The 14,892-nt window shown below is 35.5% G+C and overlaps 6 protein-coding genes across 6 annotated transcripts; 5 read left to right on the forward strand and 1 right to left on the reverse strand.

Moving 5' to 3' along the window:
- Nucleotides 1-287: 287 nt before the first annotated feature.
- Nucleotides 288-2,433, reverse strand: LOC126673731 (uncharacterized). Its single transcript, XM_050367977.2, has 2 exons — nucleotides 1,878-2,433; nucleotides 288-640 (listed from the first exon to the last, which is right to left on the reverse strand). The coding sequence occupies exons 1-2, from the start codon at nucleotides 2,273-2,275 to the stop codon at nucleotides 535-537; spliced, it is 504 nt and encodes a 167-aa protein (XP_050223934.1). The 5' UTR covers nucleotides 2,276-2,433; the 3' UTR covers nucleotides 288-534.
- An 850-nt stretch (nucleotides 2,434-3,283) lies between these two features.
- LOC126675231 (uncharacterized) lies at nucleotides 3,284-6,857 on the forward strand. Its single transcript, XM_050369840.2, has 3 exons — nucleotides 3,284-5,516; nucleotides 5,636-5,827; nucleotides 6,058-6,857. Exons 1-3 carry the CDS (start codon nucleotides 3,391-3,393, stop codon nucleotides 6,608-6,610), a joined length of 2,871 nt encoding a protein of 956 aa, XP_050225797.1. The 5' UTR covers nucleotides 3,284-3,390; the 3' UTR covers nucleotides 6,611-6,857.
- A 370-nt stretch (nucleotides 6,858-7,227) lies between these two features.
- Nucleotides 7,228-7,691, forward strand: LOC126674227 (uncharacterized). Its single transcript, XM_050368643.2, has one exon. The coding sequence runs from the start codon at nucleotides 7,344-7,346 to the stop codon at nucleotides 7,557-7,559; it is 216 nt and encodes a 71-aa protein (XP_050224600.1). The 5' UTR covers nucleotides 7,228-7,343; the 3' UTR covers nucleotides 7,560-7,691.
- On the forward strand, nucleotides 7,635-10,085 carry LOC126674224 (putative pentatricopeptide repeat-containing protein At3g49142). Its single transcript, XM_050368641.2, has one exon. The coding sequence runs from the start codon at nucleotides 7,667-7,669 to the stop codon at nucleotides 9,647-9,649; it is 1,983 nt and encodes a 660-aa protein (XP_050224598.1). The 5' UTR covers nucleotides 7,635-7,666; the 3' UTR covers nucleotides 9,650-10,085.
- A 28-nt stretch (nucleotides 10,086-10,113) lies between these two features.
- On the forward strand, nucleotides 10,114-11,323 carry LOC126674225 (acidic endochitinase-like). The gene has a single exon (XM_050368642.2). It carries the CDS (start codon nucleotides 10,216-10,218, stop codon nucleotides 11,092-11,094), a length of 879 nt encoding a protein of 292 aa, XP_050224599.1. The 5' UTR covers nucleotides 10,114-10,215; the 3' UTR covers nucleotides 11,095-11,323.
- A 2,189-nt stretch (nucleotides 11,324-13,512) lies between these two features.
- On the forward strand, nucleotides 13,513-14,623 carry LOC126673211 (hevamine-A-like). The gene has a single exon (XM_050367237.2). The coding sequence runs from the start codon at nucleotides 13,563-13,565 to the stop codon at nucleotides 14,469-14,471; it is 909 nt and encodes a 302-aa protein (XP_050223194.1). The 5' UTR covers nucleotides 13,513-13,562; the 3' UTR covers nucleotides 14,472-14,623.
- The last annotated feature ends 269 nt before the right edge of the window (nucleotides 14,624-14,892 follow it).

Raw genomic sequence — 14,892 nt, forward strand, 5'->3', positions numbered from 1 at the left:
TGTTTTGGTATAAAGTGTCAAATCAAAATGCGTATTTATGTTCTTAGTATCTAAGAAAATCAATGCTGCTCTTAGTGCCTAATAAGGAGTAGAACATGAACAGACCAACAAGGAAAAAATCTAGTCAATATGACAATGGCAATTGTTTGAAGCTGATTCTGATGATCCACATATTGTCTTTTCAGTAGATTCGCCTTATGGTGTCTATAGAGCAGAGATAGTTCTTGAAAAGAGCATATTTAATGTGCGTAATGTTATTTGAATAAAAAACGCATACATATAGATCATGCAAGCAGAAACAAGAAACCTAAAAATTGTGATATTTTCCTTCCGATTCTACATATACACGAAAGTGTACACAAAATGTGGGTGCACAGCTGATGTTGTAAATGCACAGAGCAGCAAATTGCAAAAATGGGAGATTTAGTTATGACATACTTGGTGATATGACAACAAATGCGATTCCTGGAGAAATTAAATTCTTATGGATGGCTAGAACATAGAATGGCAAGAATATTGTTCTTCTCAACTTCTCTATGGTCCTCCAAGTATAGCATTCTCAATGTCCTCCCTGCTCAATGCATAACTGAATCTCCTCTCAACATCCTTTTCAAGATTACCTGGTCCACTCTTCAAATACCTGTATCAAAAATTTAAAGTCTTATCAGCCACACCTAGATAAACTGATGATGCCAATCTAGTATTTCTTCTGAGTCCTCTAATCACAAATGGAAACCATAATTCATAACAATATCTAAGATAAATATATATAATCTTAACCCAATGTAGTTAGAGATATTGAGCGGGTGCCTGTGAGCTTATTGGTTAAATCTAGGTTAGATTGATTCTTACCCTGAATGTAAAGTTAAAATCAATTTATCATCATTCATATAATTTTATGACTTCATGATTATACACAGTTTCACCCATATAATCAGGCTCAATAAGTAGACATGATTACAAGGTGAGCAACACCGTTATGCAATCGATCTTCACTACTGATCTATGAACTACAACCTAAACCAGAAAAGCACCATTATTAATTTTAAAACGATATTTAACAGGTATCTACCAATCAATCACGCATTTCCGTTTCTACAAAAAGATTTAAAATTGTAAATCTTCCGGCCTACCACTTATTAAATGTAATATGAAATTACATGAAACTGATCCTTTAGACTGTCATGTGGATGCAAGAAACACTAGCCAGAAAGAACAACCACAACTAGAAATAGCAACAACATGAAACATAAAGTTGTCAAATTAACCACAAGACATAACATAGCTTAGCTACCACATAATACACTATACAGAGAACCTAAATTGGCTTAATCATCCAAAAACACCCCACATTTTCGACTTCCTTTGTTTATGATCCAAACTTTCAAAAACGTCTATTTTGTCCCATTTCTCAGTTTGCAGTTTCAATTGCAGCCGTTTATTTAAATTAAAATAAAAAAGTTCAAATACGCCCTTTATATTTCTTTATACCGTTCCAATTTGCCTGATTATTATCAAGAATTTCAAACATGAAGGGCATATTTGAACCTTTTTCCACATCAATTTAAACAAATGGCTACAATCAAAATTAAAAATTGAGAAATGAGCTAAAATTGACGAATTTGATAGTTTGGACCATAAACGAAAAAGTCAAAAAGGTAGGTTATTATTTTTCAATGATTAAACCACCTAAATTAAAGCCTAAACTATAGAGTTCAAATAAATTTATCATCATTCATAGTAATTTCATAACTTAATGATTACACATCATTTCACCATCTAATCAAGCTCATTAATTAAATACAATTACAATGTGAATACATTGTATTCAAATTAACCACAATACTGAAAATCTAAACAAATTCTCATCATTTTACCTTATATATAAGTCAGTTATATCAAGAGATAACTGGGCATTCCACTCAAACTTTTCAATCAACCAAACAGCACGGTCATCCTTGCTCTGATAAAACCCTAATTCTTTAAGCCAAGCCTCAATGCAAGGCAAGCTATGAGAATACAGAGGCTTTTTCTTGTCAGGAAGTTTCTTGAGCCACTCATCTTCTTCAGTAGCTGACAATTCCTCCTCTGCTTCTGATGATTTAGAACAAATTGCTGTTAGGGTTTTGCTTGAAATGTAAGTTTGGGGGTGTGAAAGGGATTTTGAGAAATTTGAAGGGTGTGAAATTGGAAAATGATGGAATCTTGAAGGGGGAAAAGATTTAGGAGATAGTGAATGAGCAGTGAGTAGAGAAGTTGAAGTAACTGATGACATTTTATTTGGTTTCTTGATTAGGGTTTTTTATTTGTTCATTTAGATTCTTGGATTCTTGAAATTCAATTGAATTTTAGGAGTGATGAAGATGGAGATTTCTTGAAGTTCGTTTATCTTCTTCTTCGTGTTCTTTTGGAGGTAATACTCTGGTGTGACCAAGCTGATTTGATCCACTCTCTTTTTGACACGTCGCAAGATCTTGGCAAAACACATAATTGAGTCCCTCTGCTATAACTTATATACATTAATTCCTTATACTTTTAATTTTATAAAAGTTAGGTTTATATGTTACAAATAGTGTTAACGATTTAAATTAGACCCAAAAAAACCCTACTACGAGACTTGTTTTTTTAACAAAAATAAATCTATAGAGACCCGATTAATTTTATTTTTTTTATCTTGGTCGCACCAATGACGCGTGGACAAGAGTGCGCATTCGACCAGTTTGATCAAAACCGAACAGACAATTCCAAACAAATTAATCGTTTGGCAGAATAGCTAAAATCGAACCGATCAAGTTTAATTTTAAAACTGTACCGACCAAATAAAAAAGGAAAAAATTTCAAAACCGAACCTACCGAATAGGTAGGTTATTCGGTCAGTTCAGTTAAAATCAATATATACAAGAAAAATAAAAAAAACAAAATTTTTTGTTTATTCATTGGTTCAACTAATTTAGATAATTTAAATTTCAAACTGAACCAACAATACTGAACTTTTTTCAATACAAAAATTGAACCTACTAGACCTAAACTAATAACCAAACCGAACCAGAAATTATTAGTTTGATTGTTAATTGGGCCAGCCGATTTTTTTCTCATCCCTAAAATATACACAATTCATTTACTACATAATGCATGAACCTAACGTCTACAAAACTAAAAGTGTAGGACTCAATTTTGACAAATAAAAGTACAAGAACTCAATTAAAAAAGTTTTATAGTACAGGGATCTAATAATATATTAAAAAAGTTTAAGTGCTACTTGCCGCCATTTTTTCTTTCCCGCGCTTTCCCATCAACTTACACGACGTCGTTTACTCTTCATTTCCTCTGTATCTTCTCCTTCCCATTTCCCCCAAATCTGAACATCTTTCTCACCCTTCAAATGCAAAAATGGCAGCACCAGTAATCCATTCAATCACAAACTACGCCCAAACTCAACGCATAGTTCTCCTAATTGACCTAACCCCATTTCTCCACCTCCAAAACCCTAACCAATTCCTAACCACTCTCATCTCCACTGCCAAAAACCTTCTCAATTTCCCCCAACTCTCAAATTCTTTATTTACATTCAAGCCCTTCTTCTCTTCAATTTCTCCATTTCTATCCTCCTCCAAGCTCTCAATTCCGTCGCTCTCGCTCTCATTTAACCGCCCCAACGCCACCCTTCAATCCCTAACAAAATTTCTCAATTCTTTTGTATCTTCATTTAATAAATCTTCAATTCCGGGTACCAACCCTCGCGCTTTTCATCTGTCCTCCTCTTTGCGTCAGCTGATTCATGATTACGCGTGGGACCCGGTGATTTCGGATTGTTCTATGGCTGGTATGGTTTTGAATTGTAATTTGGTTGTTTTGTTTTCGCCGATTTGTATGTATTTGAATTGTTTGTCGGAGTTTTTTGATGATGAATTGAGTATTAGTAAGGTTTTTGAGAGTGTTAATGATGCTTTTGTTAGTAAAGATATTCATTTCAGTTGGGTTGATGTGAGGTATGAGACTGGTGGGTGTAAGGTTGAATTTGATGAAGACGGGGTTTTTGAGAGGGGGTTTCGGGAGTTAGGATGGGGGTTTTGTTCGAGTGATTGTATAGTTTTGGGTTCTGCTTTAGTTCCTTTTGGGTTAATTTATCCGAGAATTGGAATTTCGCCGAAAAAAATTAGTTTTGATTGTAGTCTTAAGCCAGCTCGTGCGCAACTTAATCTTGAAATAATGGATGTTAATGGGAAGCCTTTGGAATGTAAATGTTGTGATCTGGAATTGGTGCATTGGAATGTGTTTTCTGGAACCTCGTCGAAATTGTTATGTGAAGATTTTAGCAATGGAATTATGAAGCTCCATGTTAAGGCTGTCAGAAAAAGTGATAAATGTGTGAACTTTGATAGGCTGTTATCTGATCCCATTGTTGTGCGCGAGTTTTCAGATGTTTCTGCTGATAGAAAAGAAAGTTGTAGTGAATTTTTTGAAAACAGGGTTCTTGAAATCCTGCAGATGGAAATGGGTGAACTTATACCGAGAAAATCTGCACCTATTTTGCAAATATTCTTGAGTTTTCTCTATAAAGAAGATTATTGGGCTATAGTATCTCTTTCAAATAGCAATGGTGATTCACTTACAGGAATTCTGAAGCCTTTCACTGTTTCTTTAGCTCTCCTTTTCATTGCAAGAGATCATTGCAGCCCCAACAGTGAAGTTGACGGGACAGCTTTGAGTCAATTTGCTGTGAAGACAAACACTGAGAGTAGAAAACCTAAATTTGACTTGAGCCCGTCTATTGGACTGGTAGGTTCTCAATCTGGGACTTCACCTACAGAGAAGCCTGCTGAAGAGAGTCATGGTAAGAGGAAGAAGAATAAAAAGAGTTTAAAAATGCTTCGGGAAATGACATGGATTTCCTTTTGTCAGGCAGCATTGGAGCACTTTGACTTGGATTTGGAAGATGTATGTTTTTCCAGGGGATGCAGCAAGTCGAAGAAGTTGAAATTTTTAAAATGTTGGATGAAACAGATTAAGAAAACTAGCAATTGTAGCTTGACTGAGCCAGAGAGATCCAAGCAGCAAGAGGACATCGGAAATGATTTAGATGATAGATTAACCAAGTTACCACAGGAATGTGAAAGGATGAATGCTTCATGCTCCTCAGTGGCAGAGGCCTCTACGACTGGGGTCTCGAAAGGAGAGGATGAAGCTGCTGTTGGATGTTGCTCAGAATCTTTGGAAAGTTTCTTAAATGATCTTCCCCACAAAATCCGGCAAGGGCTTGAATCTGAAGAGGTAGACCTGCCATCTTTGGCAAATCGACTGGTTAACTCTTCTATAAATTGGCTATACCAAAAATACGATACTAAAATGATGTCAGATTCTCAAACCCACGTCGCAAAATCTGATAGTGAGTTAGTCGCTGTTCAGCTATCGAAACTGTTACTAAAAGATCCTAAGGACTTGGTTACTACACATAGAAATGGTGATCAGTCCTCTCAGGCATCAGCTAAACTTATTCCAGGAAATATAGTAAGAGAGTATCCTTTTTATCTTATTTGCTTATAGCCTGATAGTTTCTATTGTTATGCTTTTCATCTATAAACCGTTCAGTGATGTTCTTATTATTGGCAATAGTAATTCCCTTAATTGGCACAAGATATGAATTGCAAATTTTGTTTCGGATGGAGATACTCCATTCAGAGGTTGGAGCAAGTGTTGGTGAGTCTACGAGGCAAAAGTTTGTGAAGCAAATTTGCTTGCTCTTGGAGAACATTCAGTGCCAAATGCAGGCAGGCTTTTTTGGAGATTGGAGCCTTGATAAGTATGTGGGAATGATCATTAAAAGCAGGTATTGATAATGCACAATTTAGTATTATGGTATTGATGGTGTACATTTTACTGAATTCAGCTAGGCATTAATCTGAGTCTAGTTGGATCACCCACATGCATTTTTGTTGAGAATTATATGTTTTACATTGATGGAACTCTTTGTTCTCCTTCTTAGTTCCAAATGTGAGCATCCCATTATTGTTTGAAAGAAAAGGATGTTAATCATAAATTTGATTGCTGAACTTTTAGGTATTGTGAAAGCCTGGGGGAGGTGGTTCAAAAAATCTATGAAAGAATGGATTTGTTGCTGTTCGAAGATGAGGAAGAATTGCCTCTATCTTTACTCAATAGTGAGGACAGTTCTAAACCATGGAGAGGAAAACACAGTAAAGAGGAAGTCGACGAGAACAGTAGAATCAATGTTTCAGTTTCTGCGGAAGAGGAGCTTTTACGTGAGCATCAAGAAAGTAACGAGAAGGAGCATGCTGTTAAAGTAGTTGAAGCTCAGGAACGGAGACAAAGGGCTCGTAGATTTGCATCTTTCACTAGCTGGGCTCCAGATCTGCAGAGAGTATGGGCGCCAAAACAGTCCACATCGACGAAAGAGAAGTCGGAGCGGAAGGTTTCGAAAAGAAAAGAACAAGGAAGGTTAAGTTACGACTCGGTATGCGAAACCCCAATGAGTGGTTTGAAACGCTCATACAAGGGTATAGGCAGTACTAGAAGACGTGATACAGAAAGCCAAGACAATGAATTTTCTTTATGTGGTCCGGTTTCGAAGGCATTGTTTCAAGATGACTGATGATGAAGCCTCAATTTCTCATATACTTACGACAAATACATGCTCAACAATAACCAGCAACTTGTTGCGCATTGCATAATGCATATCTATGTGCTAATGTTAACCTAATTAACATACTACAGAATTTCAGCATTTGTATAGACTATAGCGAAAATTTCTTATGCAGATATGTAACAATAGTCGGAGCTTCCTAACTTGTGTCTCGGTTTTAAATAAATTATTATGTTTAAATTTTTAGTTAATTAAATTCTAATTTTCTTTTTTTGTCTCGGAATTAAATAAATCACTTTTATCTCGGGATTAAATTAGTAACGCATTTGAAGTATATAAATTAGGAATTCTTTGACCTAAATTAAGAGAGTAAGTACAAATAATCTATAATCTGTACACTTTAAATGATTGATTTATTTGATAACGAGGCACAAGTTTTGAGATCTAATTGATTAAAAAAGTTAAGTAACTTGTTTGATTCGGAGACAAAAGTTCAAATGGCGAATTGACCCTTTTTACTTTTCACGTGACGTGGCATTAGTGTTAACCACGTCGAAATACATGTCACCTCTCGTCCACGTGGCACAAGGCAAACGGCAAACGCACCTTATTCCCATATATGAGATTTAGGGAAAAAAATTTAAATTTGCTCGAATCAAAATTCAACGGCGCGGGAGACTGGAGGTTAATTTAATTGTCTGGTTAGGGTTTGCATTCGTCATAAATTGAGGGATTAAAAAAGATGTCAAAATCTTGCAAGGGTTTAGCGATGGAGCTCGTCAAGTGCTTGAGCGAATCGGACTGTGTTAAAATTGAGAAGCGACCCTACAGAGAATGCGCCGGCGAGAAAACACCGTGCATCTCAAGTGAGTGCGTCGGACTTAGAGAAACTTATTTCAATTGCAAACGTGGCCAACTTGACATGAGAGCTAGAATTCGCGGTAACAAGGGCTATTGAATTGCGATACGCCAATTTTTGTTTTTAATTTTGACTTTTTTATTAGGGATTTTGACTGTATTCTTATATTTTTGTAAGCTCGTTTTGTTTCTATTAAAATAAAATTTATGAAAAGAATTGGTTCTTTGCTGAGATACTTTTCAACTGCTAAGCAACTTTATTTCACGAAAGATTTATGTATTAGGGTTTTGGATCAATATCCAGATGTTAGAATCCTTAAAATAATTCATTCTAAGGTTTTGAATGACCAATTTATGAGATGGAATCCGTGTATTGGGGTTAAATTAATGAGAGCTTATGCTGCTTGTGGTGAACCGCGTCTTGCACGCTGCGTATTCGATGAAATTACGGATAAAAATGTTGTTTTCTTCAATGTTATGATTAGAAGCTATGTTAATAATAGTTTATATGAAGCTGCTTTGCGTATTTTTAAAGTTATGTACAGTCAAGGGTTTCTTCCTGATATGTATACTTACCCTTGTGTATTAAAGGCTTCTTCTGGGTCTGATAGCTTGTGGGTTGGTTTGCAAATTCATGCTGCTGTTTTGAAAGTTGGTCTTGAGTTTAATCTTTTTGTCGGGAATGGATTAATTGCTATGTATGGGAAGTGCAAGTGTTTGAATGAGGCGCGGCAAGTGTTGGATGAAATGCCTTGTAGAGATGTAGTTTCTTGGAATTCTATGGTTGCTGGATATGCACTAAATGAACGGTTTAATGATGCGTTGAAGCTTTGTAGAGAAATGGAAGGTTTTAATTTTAAACCGGATGATTGCACGATGGCTAGCCTTTTGCCAGCTGTGACTAACACGTCTTCTGATAATGTTTTGTATGTTGAGGAGATGTTCATGAAGCTTGCAAAAAAGAGTCGGATTTCTTGGAATGTGATGATAGCTATGTACGTGAATAATACAATGCCTAAGAAAGCAGCGGCTCTGTATGCACAGATGGAAGAAAACGGTATTGAACCTGATGTTGTCAGTGTTGTTAGTGTTCTTCCTGCTTGTGGAGATCTTTCTGCCGTGTCAATAGGAAGGCGGATTCATGAATATGTGGGAAGGAAGAAGCTTTTTCCAAATTTGCTTTTGGAGAATGCACTGATTGATATGTATGCAAAATGTGGAAGTTTACAGGATGCAAGAGCAGTGTTTGAGAAGATGAAGTTTCGGGATGTCGTATCGTGGACTTCTATAATCTCTGCTTATGGTATTAGCGGCCAAGGTCGTGATGCTGTAGCAGTGTTTGAAGATATGCAGAAATCAGGTTTGAGACCCGATTCAATTGCCTTTGTTTCTGTTTTAGCAGCCTGCAGCCATGCTGGATTATTAAAAGAGGGGCAATATTACTTTAATTTAATGTCCGTATATGGAATAATTCCAAAGTTGGAACACTTTGCTTGCATGGTAGATTTGTTAGGACGTGCTGGAAAGATAGATGAAGCTTATGGCTTTATCAGTCAGATGCCTCTACAGCCCAATGAAAGAGTTTGGGGGGCTTTGTTGAGTGCTTGTCGAGTTTATTCCAATATGAACATTGGGATTCTGGCTGCTGATCACCTTTTTCAATTGAATCCCGAGCAGTCGGGTTATTATGTCTTGTTATCCAACATCTATGCAAAAGCTGGAAGATGGCCAGATGTTGCAGCGGTCAGGTCAATTATGCAGAGCAAGGGAATCAAGAAAATACCTGGTATTAGTAATGTCGAGCACAACAATGCTGTTCGGACATTTCTTGCTGGTGACCGATCGCATCCACATTCAAATGAGATCTATGAACAGTTGGATGTATTAGTTGGTAAAATGAAAGAGTTTGGTTACACACCGGATACTGATTCCGCTCTTCACGATGTGGAAGAGGAGGATAAGGACAGCCATCTAGCAGTCCATAGTGAGAAATTAGCTATTGCATTTGCTATTTTAAACACCAAAGCGGGAACTCCAATTAGAATAACGAAAAATCTTCGTGTTTGTGGAGACTGCCATGAGGCTGCCAAGCTTATTTCTAAGATTGCGGAACGTGAAATCATCATTAGGGACACTCATCGTTTTCACCATTTTGATGATGGTTGTTGCTCTTGTGGAGATTATTGGTGATTAGGTTATGCCTCTACAGTTGGACTATGCAGGTCTGAAATGGATGGAAATTTACAACGAGGCCAAGTACATAGCAAAGAATAGTGATGTAAAAGTAGATTATTCTTGCGTAGCTACTAATTGTCGATGAGCCTCCTAATAGAGAAGAGGTAACACCGACGGTTCGATGGCTAAGATCATTGCACGTAATCTAAAAGTCTTTTCTCCAGTCATTTAGACACTTTCCTCCACTTTTACTAGAAGCAGACCGAGTCATCGGAGTTGATTTTTGAAGTCATTGAAGCTAGATATCAAGTGAGTCACGTGTTTCTACAAAACCTATGCACACGTTATAATGTAGAAATTACTTGTGTATACTTTAGCAATGGATATTGATTGATTGGCTTAACAAGACTAATAGACTCGTAAATGAATTGCAATTCTTGTGTTAACCTTAGACTTTTCTACCTTGAACCATTTAGCACGCATTATCTCCTACAGGCCACAGCTATAAATTTTCACCCTCTGCCCCTTTTATAAGACACATCACACACATCAGATCACTGCAAACCAATCTCACCATAGAAATGGCCGACCGTAATTCTTCGCAACCTCTTGCGCTACTTCTTGCCGTTTTAGCTTTGTCTTTATGCAGCCCTTGTTATGGAGGAGCTATAACCATCTACTGGGGCCAAAATGGGGGTGAAGGCACATTAGCAGACACATGTGCTTCAGGAAACTATCAAATTGTAAACATAGCTTTCTTGTCTGGTTTTGGCAATGGTCAAGCTCCAGTGCTGAACCTAGCAGGTCATTGCAACCCTGATGCCAACACTTGTACCAGGTTCAGCTCCGATATTAGAGCTTGTCAAGGTCAAGGCATCAAAGTCTTTCTGTCTATTGGAGGTGCTACTCCTACCTATTCTCTCTCATCTTCTGATGACGCAACTCAACTCGCGAACTATCTCTGGAACAATTTCTTGGGCGGTTCTTCTTCGACGCGCCCATTGGGCGATGCAGTTTTAGATGGTATTGATTTTGATATCGAGAAAGGCTCGAACCAATTCTGGGATGTTCTTGCTAGAACCCTTAAAGGGTTCGGTCAGGTTTCTTTATCGGCTGCACCGCAATGTCCATTTCCCGATGCTCTATTGGGCACCGCGATAAACACCGGTCTATTTGATTTTGTGTGGGTTCAGTTCTATAACAATCCTGGATGTCAATACACTGATAATGCTAACAATTTGTTGAGTTCGTGGAATAATCAATGGACCACAATTCCATCAAATCAGGTGTTTTTGGGGCTACCGGCGGCTCCTGAGGCAGGCCGTGGATTTATCCCGGCAGATGTTCTGATATCTCAGATTCTTCCATCTATCAAGAATTCTCCTAAATATGGAGGAGTCATGCTCTGGAATAAGTTTTTTGATAACGGGTACAGTTCATCTATAAAGGGCAGCGTTTAATAATATAATTATGTTTTAATTAGTGTATACCTATCTAATTAGTATTATAATTATATAGAGTAAAATAAAAGAAATTTTCTAGATGGGAAATTAGCATTGACAATTTCTATTTCTCTTTCATCCATGTGAAAAGGATGACTCTACTGTATTGCGTTTATTTATACAGATTCATTATAATTAATGTATTGACTATTTATGCATAATAATGTTCTATTAGTGATTGCATAAACTTCATTATCAATTTTTTTGACAAAATAAATCTAATATCAAGTAGTTATGAGTGTAAAAATTTAGAAAAAATATGATAATTTTTAGTAACCTGACGTAGAATAAGATATTTAAATAATTGAATCGGTTGTTTGTTCGAATTTTATAAAATAAAATTAAAATTATATAACAGTTTTAAAGTAATAAAAGTTAAATTTTGAATTTTATAATAGAAGATTAATAAATATTTGTGTAGAAAAAACAGATTTGTAAAGAAACGATAGACAAGTATTAAAAAAAGATAGGCAATAAAATAAAATTGTAAAAGCCGTAAATAGTATCATTTTTTTTGTTGAAAAGTCTTGATATATCCTCAATTCGGATTCAATATATTTTTCGCCGATGTAATCAATCAAAAAAAAAAGAAAAATGAAAATAGATTTTGCTATTTACTAAAGGGCTTAATCATCAAAAAAAAACTCCACCTTTTAAGCCCCTTTTCAGTTGCACCCTGACGTTGCAATTTTGTCAGCTGCACCCTAAATCGCACCTTTAGGTTTCAATTCCACCCTCAAAATCAAATTGGACTTTTTTTCAATCGGAAAAAATTCATAAAAATCCTTATAAAGTACTCGTTTGAACTCTTTTTCACACAAAAAGTTAAAAATGGATGACTTATTTTAACTTTTTTCAAATGGAGAAGAAGAGATCAATTTAATATTTGAGGGTGGAATTGAAAACTAAAGGTACAAATTAGTGTGAAATTGACAAAATTACAACGTCAGGGTGCATTTGAAAAGGGGACAAAAGGTGGATTTTTTTTATTAAGCCTTTATTAAACTATTTACAATGGCTCCATTCTTGACCTTGCACTGAAAACACTCTTGTGAGTTGTGACAAGGCGTCCATAATCATGCCCATCATAATTATTAAAAATGTTAGGAGATATTGAAGCTTAACTTTGAACTCATATTGGGCAAATCTAGCTAATTAAATACTCTAAATTTGCCTGTTTGTACATATCCAGAAGCATCTTATTGCTAATTGACTCGCTATTTTTTTTCAAGAAGTTGACATTATGCTTTTCATGTGTACGTGGGTGCGTTATCTCTTGAAAATTAGATTTAAGAGTATTTCCAAGAGAAATGTTTTTGAGATTTTTTAAAAGCCTAAAAGAATGGATAAATTGCAACAAAAAAAAAGAAAGGCTTAATTTCTTAAAAAACCCCCACCTTGCATTTTTTTTTCGTTTATACCCTGACCTTGTAAAAACACCATTTGTACCCAATTTTGAGTTTTTATGTTTCATCTCTACCCAAAAGCATTAAATTGTACTCTTTTCATTTGAAAAAAAGTTTAAAACAATCCTTCATTTTTAACTTATATACGAATTAGATATTAATGTTATTAATAGTACAAAAATACCATCTTTTCAAAAAATTAAAAATAATAATAATTTTTTTTAATTTTTTTAAAAAATATTTCGAATTTTTTTTAATTTTTTCAACTTTTTTAAAAATATTTCCGACAAAAAAAAATTAAAAATAATAATAATTTTTTTTAATTTTTTATTATTTTATCAAATTAAAAAAATTAATTAATTATTTGGATGTATTTGATTATTTTTTAAGTTTAAGGATTTATTTATATATTTTAAAATAGAAAAAAGTATGTTTTAAACTCTTTTCCAAATGGAAAAGGTATAATTTAATGCTTTTGGGTAGAGATGAAACATAAAAACCCAAAATTGGGTACAAATGGTGTTTTTACAAGGTCAGGGTAGAAACGAAGAAAAAGTGCAAGGTGGAGTTTTTTTAAGGAATTAAGCCAAAAAGAAATTATGAACTTTAACATATTTTATAATTTTAATTTGATTTTTTAAACCATTAACTATTACTGTTTACAATTCAAAATACTGGAAAAAAGTTTTGTTAAAAAATATTGACATAGACACCGGCACAATGTATGTTTTGAGCATTTTTTTTATGGTATTCTGAATTATAAAAAAAAAAAATTTAAGTTGTTAAAATTAAAAATTTATATTAGAATTATAAAATGGACTAAAATTTATGATTTATTTTTTCTATTGATCCTAAAAAATTGCATTAGGACCAAGTCGAAGGTCGTATCTTGCCTTTATTTATTAATTTCGGTGGTGCTGGTGTTATTTTTCCACTAAAGCTGCTGGCCTGCTACCTATATATAAGGGACCATCTATTGGCATATTTAGTTACATTGCCATTTATGTTCATTTACCTGTAATGACAACGATGGCCGGAAAATCCCCAGTTACCATTGTCTTCTCTTTTCTATTACTCTTGTCTATTTCACCTTCGCTCGCCCGTTGTGGCGGAATTTCCATTTACTGGGGCCAAAACGGCAACGAAGGAACACTAGAATCGACCTGTGCTACAGGGAGATACTCTTACGTGAACATAGCCTTCCTCAACAAATTTGGTGGCGGTCAAACCCCGGAAATCAACCTTGCTGGCCATTGTAATCCAGCTACCAATGGTTGCACCATTATCAGCAGCGGCATCACGAGTTGCCAGAAGAAAGGAATCAAGGTGTTGCTTTCTCTCGGAGGAGGAATCGGAAATTATTCCCTTGCTTCTCAAGCTGATGCACGAATCGTAGCAGATTATCTGTGGAACAATTTCTTAGGTGGGAAATCTCCTTCTCGTCCGCTTGGTAATGCTGTATTGGACGGTATTGATTTTGATATCGAGCAGGGTTCAACACAGCATTGGGAAGATCTTGCAAGTTACTTATCCGCATATAGCAAGAGAGGCAAGAAGGTGTATTTAGGTGCAGCACCTCAATGTCCGTTCCCTGACCGGAACTTAGGAACCGCCCTTAATACCGGCCTGTTCGACTACATATGGGTTCAGTTCTATAACAACCCACCCTGCCAGCATAGTTCAGGTAATACCACCAACATTATTAATTCCTGGAATCGATGGACCAACTCCATCAGCACAGGGAAATTATTTTTGGGTTTACCAGCAGCTCCACAGGCAGCCGGAAGCGGGTATATTCCACCTGATGTCTTGACTTCTCAAATTCTTCCGGTAATAAAACGGTCACCTAAGTATGGAGGTGTCATGCTTTGGTCAAAGTTCTGGGATGATCAGAATGGATACAGTCCCTCTATCATCAAAAGTGTATAACAAGGAAGTAGAATTTTTTTGATTGATCTAAATTGCAGGGTGTGAGTCAATGTGATCAATCCTTACGTTAATTGATATGCTTAATAAAGTGTAGTTATTGACTTTTCTTGTATTCAACTCTATTTGCATTATGAGATTTATTTAAAAGCCAATGAAGAGCCGGCCATCAATTATGGAGCCTCGTTTTGGTCTGCTTTACTTCAATTATAGAGAATTGAATAAATAAAAAATATACTTATATCCACCATAGAACATGATCCGTGAACAAAGCCAATAATAAAGATCACTAAATAATATCAATAACTTAATTTAACTAATTGGTATTTTCATATATTCAGTGATGCGTTATAATATCATTGGCTCTCTTCCTATCGCAGCAATACCTTGTTTTTTCGTAAAATAAAAATTTCATTCAACTGCA

This window comes from Mercurialis annua, linkage group LG3 (genome assembly GCF_937616625.2).
Source record: "Mercurialis annua linkage group LG3, ddMerAnnu1.2, whole genome shotgun sequence".
In the NCBI taxonomy this organism is placed as follows: domain Eukaryota; kingdom Viridiplantae; phylum Streptophyta; class Magnoliopsida; order Malpighiales; family Euphorbiaceae; genus Mercurialis; species Mercurialis annua.

Excerpts from the sequence above, each read along its gene's own strand:
- LOC126674227 (XM_050368643.2), top strand. The coding sequence starts at position 7,344 with ATGTCAAAATCTTGCAAGGGTTTAGCGATGGAGCTCGTCAAGTGCTTG.
- LOC126674225 (XM_050368642.2), top strand. The coding sequence starts at position 10,216 with ATGGCCGACCGTAATTCTTCGCAACCTCTTGCGCTACTTCTTGCCGTT.
- LOC126675231 (XM_050369840.2), top strand. The coding sequence starts at position 3,391 with ATGGCAGCACCAGTAATCCATTCAATCACAAACTACGCCCAAACTCAA. Across the intron at positions 5,517-5,635 it reads CCAGGAAATATAGTAAGAGA|ATATGAATTGCAAATTTTGT; the intron begins GTATCCTTTTTA and ends AATTGGCACAAG. Across the intron at positions 5,828-6,057 it reads GGAATGATCATTAAAAGCAG|GTATTGTGAAAGCCTGGGGG; the intron begins GTATTGATAATG and ends CTGAACTTTTAG.
- LOC126673211 (XM_050367237.2), top strand. The coding sequence starts at position 13,563 with ATGACAACGATGGCCGGAAAATCCCCAGTTACCATTGTCTTCTCTTTT.
- LOC126673731 (XM_050367977.2), bottom strand. The coding sequence starts at position 2,275 with ATGTCATCAGTTACTTCAACTTCTCTACTCACTGCTCATTCACTATCT. Across the intron at positions 641-1,877 it reads ATAACTGACTTATATATAAG|GTATTTGAAGAGTGGACCAG; the intron begins GTAAAATGATGA and ends TTTTTGATACAG.
- LOC126674224 (XM_050368641.2), top strand. The coding sequence starts at position 7,667 with ATGAAAAGAATTGGTTCTTTGCTGAGATACTTTTCAACTGCTAAGCAA.